General features: G+C 35.2%; 2 protein-coding genes across 2 annotated transcripts; one reads left to right on the top strand and one right to left on the bottom strand.

Annotated features, from left to right (window-relative positions):
- Positions 1-1365: 1365 nt before the first annotated feature.
- LOC139893817 (eukaryotic translation initiation factor 3 subunit B-like) lies at positions 1366-5940 on the top strand. The gene is made up of 11 exons (XM_071877008.1): positions 1366-1499; positions 1969-2206; positions 2285-2431; positions 2850-2978; positions 3078-3206; positions 3289-3372; positions 3466-3590; positions 3679-3877; positions 4256-4776; positions 4875-4983; positions 5439-5940. Exons 1-11 carry the CDS (start codon positions 1378-1380, stop codon positions 5769-5771), a joined length of 2136 nt encoding a protein of 711 aa, XP_071733109.1. The 5' UTR covers positions 1366-1377; the 3' UTR covers positions 5772-5940.
- A 1616-nt stretch (positions 5941-7556) lies between these two features.
- Positions 7557-8543, bottom strand: LOC139893816 (probable carboxylesterase 2). Its single transcript, XM_071877007.1, has one exon. It carries the CDS (start codon positions 8541-8543, stop codon positions 7557-7559), a length of 987 nt encoding a protein of 328 aa, XP_071733108.1.
- Between the last annotated feature and the right edge of the window lie 435 nt (positions 8544-8978).

Below are 8978 nucleotides of genomic sequence, written 5' to 3'. Positions count from 1 at the left end.
TGTGTATTTAAGTATTTTAGAAACTTTTACTCAACTTTTTGTATGTAATATTTTATAATAATTTAAACAAGAAGTAGTTAAGTTATTTTTTGATATTTTAATTTGGTAACTTATTGAAAAATAAATACAGAATGGCTAATCGGGTATACATGTTTACCCGTGGGGAAACCCGAAACCCGATAGTATGCAAGTAAATGGGGACCTGACGGGTTTCGAGTCAGATATGGGGCGGGGTTTCTTGTTCGGGTTCGAGTCTGGGATTACCTAAACCCGATGCCATCCCTAATTTTTATGGTATTCTTTTCCCAACAAATTATAAAACATAGGAATAGTATATCCATACCTAAAACATCAGATATAATGAAAATCCATTTCCATACACAACAACAAACAAACATTAGCATAAGCGACTTAGATCAAGCTGTCCCATCTTTTATGACGATATGATGTTGCATAATTATTATATGTTTGAAAGGGCTTCGAGTTTTTACTCAAAATAAACATTGAAACATGATTTTGAAAAACTATCACATGTTTGAAAGGTGTAATTTTGACGCTAACAGTAAGCTGCATACACCAACTATACCAAAGCATAAAATCAACTCCATACACAGAATCAGAGCATCACCTCTGCATATACATAAGCATATTACCCATTACATTTGAACCACATAACGTTGCCACATTCTTAGTGTTCATGAGTTTAAGGCTAGCCAGCCTAACCCGAATATGATCCTCAATTTCGTTGCAGATTTTTTCCAAATTCTTCTTAACATTCCTCAATTTTATGGTATTTAAACATATTGTTTAAGGGTCAATTTTACTATTTAGATTTTTTTATTCAGTAGCATAATAAGTAAACATGATTATTCATTCACTGATTACTAATATAGTCATTCAATATTCATACTGTCATCCTTATTATCTATAAGTAACATAATAGAGAAAAATGTAAACAACCCCTAAATGCTAAACCATTCAGCACCATCTGTCATTCAGTAGTGGGAAGCAAAGCGGTTGTCGGGTAATGTGGGTTCAATTTGTTTTTGTTACTTGTTTGACGTGTCATTTATTTGGCTAGTTTCAAGATCTCATTTTAATTTTATATGTTCTTTATGTTTTCAGATCAATTGAGGATCTGATTGTCAAGACTCGAATTTAGTTAGCTATTTTTTTTTTTTTTTTAAATTTATCGTTTACTCCTTGTAATGCTGTAAAAAAAGTATAAATAGGGAGTATATAAAATATCTACCGTACAAGCTGCGTTATTCTAGTATCCTACACAACCCTATCGCGATTCTACTCTGCTACACAAACCCTAATTTCAGCTAAAAACGCCTAAAAGGTATTAGGGTTTTTACTCGATCTACATAAAACATGGCGGCTGTAATGTCAATGGAAGACATTAGAATTGAAAGCAATCGTTTAAACATCGATTTATCATCTATTGATTGGAACTCCGTTCATCCCCCTCCTGGTGAAGATTTCGGCATTAACAGGTTAGGGTTTCTGTCTAAATATACAATTTAATTATTTACTTGTATACATATAATGCTATATACTTATATATCCCCGTTGGAACTACTTATTTACATGAATTCAAGTCATATAATCTGTCCAATGTTACATTATTTAACAATTATATAGATGTATCTAAGCAATTGATGAAATTGCTAAGTTTAATTTTCGATTAAAATGCCAATTTTGAGATGCATTACGTATCTGCCAATATCTCTTTTTTTTTTTTTTTTTTCATCAAATAATAATTATATTTATAATGTTTCAAAATTTTTAAAGACTGAATTCTTTATCTTGTAATGTCCAAATTAAGTAGTTGATAGTGGTTGCTTCGAATATTTGAGTTTTTAATTGATCCTTCCCTGAGTATAGATATACAATAGATTTTTTGGATGTGTCTCATACACAATTGTTTGTACTCATAACTTTTTGTTTATGTGTATTTATTAGTGATGATGAGGATCTTAATGAGGGGGGTTCATTAGAATTTGATCCTGGATTTGGGAGTATTATTGTTGTGGATAATCTACCAGTTGTGCCAAAAGAGAAGTTTGAAAAACTTGAAGGTGTGGTTCGTAAAATCTATAGTCAAATTGGTGTCATTAAGGAAAATGGCCTTTGGATGCCTGTTGAACAAGATACCGGCAAAACAAAAGGCTATTGCTTTATTGAGTACAATACTCCTCAGGTACCCTTTTTTTCTCCTTTTTCTATTAGTGTTCGTTTGTAGACTATGAACTAATGAATCTATTGTTGTATTTTGTAGGAAGCTGAGCTTGCTAAGGAAAAGACTAATGGATATAAGTTGGATAAAGCACATATTTTTTCTGTCAATATGTTTGAAGAAATTGATAAGTTCATGAAGGTCCCAGATGAATGGGCTCCACCTGAAGTTAAAGAGTACGAACCAGGGGTAGGTGTATTGGATTATTGGGTACCTGATAACTTTAACACTTAGTTGTCGTCATATATATTCCAACTTGGGGTAATCATATATATTTATTTGCTCTTCATGTAACACAACACCCATGCATGACTACATTTTATTAGGATCATTTTATTAGGTAAGTTTTAGGGAGTTTGTAAGATTTAACCTATAGGGCTTTGTTATCATAATTTTGATACTGAATATTAAGTTGTGATTGAATATCATTGGAGACTTAGTTTACCTCTTGAAAATAAACTTTAGAACTGATTGATCTCTCCAGTATCAATTATCTATCATGTGTTTTACTAGTTTATATCACGATACAAGCACTTGGTTTGACATAAACATGAAACCTTTTTCATCATTTGTCGCCTTATTTGCATTTTTTTGTGTATCATTGCAGGAGAATTTACAACACTGGCTTACTGATGAGAAAGGTCGAGATCAGTTCGTTATTCGTTCTGGATCAGACACAGAGGTTTTGTGGAACGATGCAAGACAAGTGAAGGCTGATCCAGTTTACAAACGCCCTGTATATAAAAATCTGTCATCTTTTTCATGTATCTTTCCTTTTAGTGTTTAAATAATTTTCTTTACACTAAACTTATAATGGAGTATTTTTTTTTTGCAGTTCTGGACTGAAAGTTTTGCGCAGTGGTCCCCGCTAGGGACTTATCTAGCCACAGTACATCGACAGGGTGCTGCTGTTTGGGGTGGTGCTTCAACATTTAATCGCCTGATGCGTTATCCACATCCACAGGTTGTGTATGCTTATGATCTTTTTTTGGCTCAGTTGTTTCTTAATTTGTATTTTGATCTTTAACTTGTGGTTTCAAATGTAGGTTAAACTTTTCGATTTCTCTCCTGGTGAGAAATATTTGGTTACATATAGTAGCCATGAACCAAGCAACCCACGAGATACTCATGTAAGAAGACGTTTTATATTGTCTACAATCTATATAATGTTAACAATTTATCTTCAATTATATTCATTAAACTGTGTGTTTTGCTCATTTCAGAGGGTAATTCTTAACATATTTGATGTGAGAACTGGGAAAGTAATGAGAGATTTTAAGGGAAGTGCAGATGAGTTCGCAATTGGCGGAACTGGTGGATTCTCAGGCGTTTCTTGGCCTGTTTTTAGGTGATTTTTTTATGTTATTATGAATTGGAAATGTAGTATTTGTCTTGATTTTATGTGTTTGTGATGTGAAAGTTTTGTACTTTTGCAGATGGGCTGGCGGCAAAGAGGACAAATACTTTGCGCGGATGGGTAAAAATGTCATCTCGGTGTATGAAACCGAGACCTTTAGTCTTATTGACAAGAAATCTATTAAAGTTGAAAACGTAACGGATTTCAGTTGGTCACCAACTGATCCTATATTTGCACTTTTTGTTCCCGAACTTGGCGGTGGAAATCAACCAGCAAGAGTAAGCTCAAATAATTTATTGACATAATTACTGAAATAGTCCCTGTGGTTTCACTCAAATTGCTGAAATAGTCCATGGGTTTTTTTTGACCGAGATGGTCCTCATGGTTTTCAAAATGTTGCTGAGATAGTCCCCGTGGTTTTGTCAATTTGTTGAAACAATAGGGACTATCTCAGCATCATTTTGAAGACCATGAGGACCAAGTAGATCAAAAATAAACACTAGGGACTCTTTCAGCAATTTGGGTGAGACCACTTGGACTATCTCGGTAGTTATGTCTAATGTCTAATTTATTTAACATGTATACTTAATACTTATTTAATTTTCATTATATTTGCATAGTTATTAAATACTTTTGTAAATTTATGATATTTGTAGGTGAGTCTTTTTCAAGTTCCAAGCAAAGTAGAGTTGAGACAGAAGAATCTTTTCAGCGTTAGCGATTGCAAAATGTATTGGCAAAGCAACGGTGAGTATCTCGCCGTTAAAGTTGACCGGTACACAAAAACCAAAAAAAGCACATACACCGGCTTCGAACTCTTTAGAATCAAAGAACGTGACATACCCATCGAGGTTTTCGAGCTTGATAACAAGAACGACAAGGTTATTGCGTTTGCTTGGGAGCCAAAGGGTCATAGGTTTGCGGTTATTCACGGTGATAATCCGAGGCCCGATGTTAGTTTTTACTCTGTGAAGGGTGGTAAGGTAGTAAAGCTAACAACTTTAAAGCAAAAGCAAGCGAATACTTTGTTTTGGTCACCTACGGGTCGTTTTATCATCTTGGCTGGGTTGAAGGGGTTTAATGGACAGTTGGAGTTTTATAATGTGGATGAGCTTGAAACAATGGCTACCGCTGAGCATTTTATGGCAACAGACATTGAATGGGATCCTACTGGAAGGTATTTTGTACAACTAACTAAAGTGGAAACATGTTTTTTTTTTTTAATATGTTTTAATGGGGAAATTTGAAAAACAATTTTGTTTATTATGTTTATAGGTATGTTGCAACTTCAGTTACTTCTGTGCATGAAATGGAGAATGGATTCAACATATGGTCATTCAATGGAAAGTTACTGTACCGTATACTCAAAGATCATTTTTTTCAGGTAATTTTGCAAGCATTATTTAATTTTTATTTTATTTTTATAGTACTGTACTACTGTCTCTATTGGCTTAAAAGAAAGTTCCGAGCTTTAATTGTTGACTTCATGTATAGATAATGTGTATAAGTAGGCAATTAGATATATTAATCTATTACACATTAACAGCATCAGATAATCAATATAGATTACTAAATCTGTGACTGTAAAGTTGCCATTTGGACATGTTTGACTTATAAAGTCAACCCAATTAGACTTGGCCTGAAATGACACTGTTGAACATATGGACATGAAAAGGAATGCTGTAAAGTTACAATCTTGGAAATGATTAGAGGTGGTAAAGGGCGGGTGTAGTCAACATAAGTCAACCTAAGCAATTTTGTCTTGATGAACAAGCACTTTTTTTCCTTCTAATAATATACAAATGAGGGTCACATGATTGATTCTGCCTGGTGTTGCAGTTCTTGTGGAGGCCAAGGCCACCATCCTTTTTGAGTCCTGAGAAAGAGGAAGAAATTGCAAAGAACTTGAAGAAATACAGTAAAAAGTACGACGTACAAGATCAAGATATATCAGTATTGTTGAGCGAACAAGATCGTGAAAAGAGGAAGCAGTTGAAGGATGATTGGGAAAGGTGGGTCCACGAGTGGAAGAAATATCACGAACAAGAGAGAATGGATAGACAGATGCTGCGAGATGGTGAAGCAAGTGACGTAGAAGAGGAATACGAGGCTAAACAAGTTGAAGTCGAAGAAATTTTGGAAGTGTCTGAAGAAGTCATTCAGGATGCCTGAGTTTGTCGGGGCGTTTTTGGGTCTCGGGTTTTTAATTCGATAGCAATAATTTATTTTAATATGTGACTAGAAAGATTCAATGTTGCCGTTGACTTTAAATTTAAAATTTTTGGTACCAAGTATTGAAAAGGCCATTTTGTGATTTAGTGAAGGCTTGAGAATATGTTTTTTTTTTTTTGGGGTCATCTGAGTTAATTCTATCCAAGCTATTTACTACGTAAACCAATAATCTTTTTTTAAACGACGATATCGATATCGAGTGCTCTTATTTGTTACCTATACACGTGTTAGAAGAATTTTTTTACACACCATCGTCGTATTAGATACTTGGTGTACTTTAGATTAAACTGAGAGGTTTAAGGCATGCACCGTATCACCTAGGGATGATAAAAAGATCCGCACCTGATGGGTAACCCGAAACCCGACACTTTTGGGGCGGGTTCGGGTTGTGGGTCGAGTATGAGGAGGACTTTAATTTTTTTGTGGGTTCGGGTATGAGGATGAGTTTAGATATAAACCCGCATACTCGACCCGTATACCCGACCCATATACCCTTATACTCGACCTGAAGAGAATTTCAAAGTTATTAATAAACATTAATAAAATTAACAATATTAATATAATATGAGCTACAATGTCATATTGTACTATTATTCGATATTTATATATAGTAATTTAGATTTTAATAATTATTTTAATAACATTATTGAAACAAAAATTGAAATAGATGAATGGTGAATGAGAATGAGTAACGAAGATATTCGATACCCACTATAAACCCGGTAACCCGAATATTAGTAACTAAATTTGGATCCCCGTTTACCCACGGGGAAACCCGATAAACCGATGGTTAGTAACTTAATGGGGACCCGACGGGTATGGGTCCGGGTTTGGGACAAGGTTTCTTAACTGGGTTCGGGTATGGGATTACCTAAACCCGGCCCAAACCTGACCCGATGCCATTATCACCCTAATGCAACCTTCGCCTATTATTTCAAGGATGTGTGTCCGAGAATAACTTAGGAGTTGTACCATTCGGACAATGCCTCGGTTACGTAAACCAATATTTTAGTATTTTTTAGACCGTTATGAGTTTTTTTGGAAATTTTAGTGATTTTAACATTGCATTTGCACAAAAAAAACATTGATCGATTATTTTACTTTTATGTACGAAGTGTTAAGAAGTTAAACGCATAATGCACTCCATTTTCCTTTTACAGAACAACATAACATGATCAACTATGTATTTCTTTCATCCAATTTTAATATCAATAGTTCTCTCCTTTCGGAAAAAAATAATAATATCAATAGTTCTCTTCTACTAGTCCCATTTTGATAGTTCACCTTCCCATCTTTTGTCAAAAAAAGTTATTTGACCAAAAATATCGATCTATAGTTACTATAAATCTAATTCATTAGATCCAAACATATTCGGTTTTAAACCGTTTAATTTTGGAAAACAAATGGATTATATGAAAAAAGTACATGTATAAGAGTGCTAGTTACTTTATACATATATAGTCGATTCTTTATCTTTATTTATAAAAAAAAATCATAAAAAAGTCCGAAGTACATGATATTAATGTCTATTGACACTTATTCTTGCCAATGAAGTACATGATATTAGTATGGTGAAGATATGTACTCCGTATTTAATTAGAAAGCTAGGTTACATCATTTTTCTAAAAACACGTTCTGATGTGCTCGAGGTACTACTCCACAATACAATACTTTAAAATTGTACTCCGTATATTGACTAAAAAGTGATGGTGTGAAGATCATAGGTTAAGCTTTGCTAAGGATCGGATTGATAAACAAACAAATCTTATTACGTAACACACGAGAATTTTCGCTAGGAGTATTGAACAAGAAGAACACACGACCCTCTCCTTTGTTCTCCATAACTTGTATCTTCCCTTTCCATCCACTTTTTTCCATCACCTTTTTGTAGTATAAACCCCTACCCCTTAACTTATCCTTCTCACCAACACACAAAAGTATTCTAGAACACCCAAACCGCGAGATACTTGGGTCCATATCCGGATTATATAACGGGTCATCTAACCCAACCCTTGATCGGCTCGCCAACTTCCACACCTGATCCTGAAAAGCTTTATACTCGGGCCACTTCTTCTCATCCGGAATCGGGTCGTTTCCCCCAAACCAAGGGTGAAGCATGATTACACCCTTAAGGTTAATATCCTCAATCGGGTTCAACCCAACCCGAATAGCCATATTATGAGAGATGTTGCCGCCCGCACTATCTCCAGCAAAGAAAACATTATGAAGATCAGCATGGTTGTTTAACCATGGTTCCGGACCATTCCCATTAACATGGGCAGCCACCCACTTGATTGCTTCCCATGAATCCTCGTACGCAATTGGGATAGGATATTCGGGTCCCAATCTATAGTTTACCGACACTACTACCACGTCAGATTCTTTAGTAATTATGTTAAGTGTCGGATGGTAAGTGGGAGAAACGGCGGTTTCAGTGATGAAACCGCCACCATGATAGTAAATAAGAGTTGGGAGTTTTCGAGTTGGAACGATGGTATTGGGAATGTATATTCGTACAATGATATTATGTTCTTGTGAGAAAACGACATCTTTAGATTGTACCCCGGTTAAAGGATCGGTTCCGGCAAGAACGATGTCAGTTCCGATGAATCTTTCGCATCGGCCGTCTTTGTGTATTCGTAACCAACCATGCAAATGGAGAGGATATTCATGGGAGGTAGACATATACTTTGAAGGATAAATCAAAGCCATTTTTGTTGTGATATATGGTTTGTACGAGTTAAGTACGTAGCTAATGTATTATTCAATTCGTGGTATGATATTTATAGCAAGAGCTAGTCATTAGTACAACGCGAAAATTAGTCATACTTAGCCACTTAGGCAAGCTAGAATGACACGTTAATAAACTACTCCATATCCTTGTACAACGGTGGCGGCAGTGGTGGAGACAGGGAGGAAACCGAGGGGTGCTCAGCCTCCCCCAATAAATCTTTTTGGATTAGGAGGGGAAGGGATGATTGTATGACATCTACGAAAGCATTGACTACATTTCTCCTTCGATATTGCGAAGGCAAGACGCTTTATTGACTTAGGTTTAGTTGGTACAAAATCCAGTTCTAAATGGATAAGCGAGAAATTTGATTGACTAATGATACAATGTACTTTTGTACAAAGTCACTTTTCAAT

Source organism: Rutidosis leptorrhynchoides, chromosome 2 (genome assembly GCF_046630445.1).
Source record: "Rutidosis leptorrhynchoides isolate AG116_Rl617_1_P2 chromosome 2, CSIRO_AGI_Rlap_v1, whole genome shotgun sequence".
Taxonomy (NCBI): domain Eukaryota; kingdom Viridiplantae; phylum Streptophyta; class Magnoliopsida; order Asterales; family Asteraceae; genus Rutidosis; species Rutidosis leptorrhynchoides.
The sequence above is the reverse complement of the archived record's forward strand: the minus strand, read 5'-3'. Positions and strand labels throughout refer to the sequence as shown.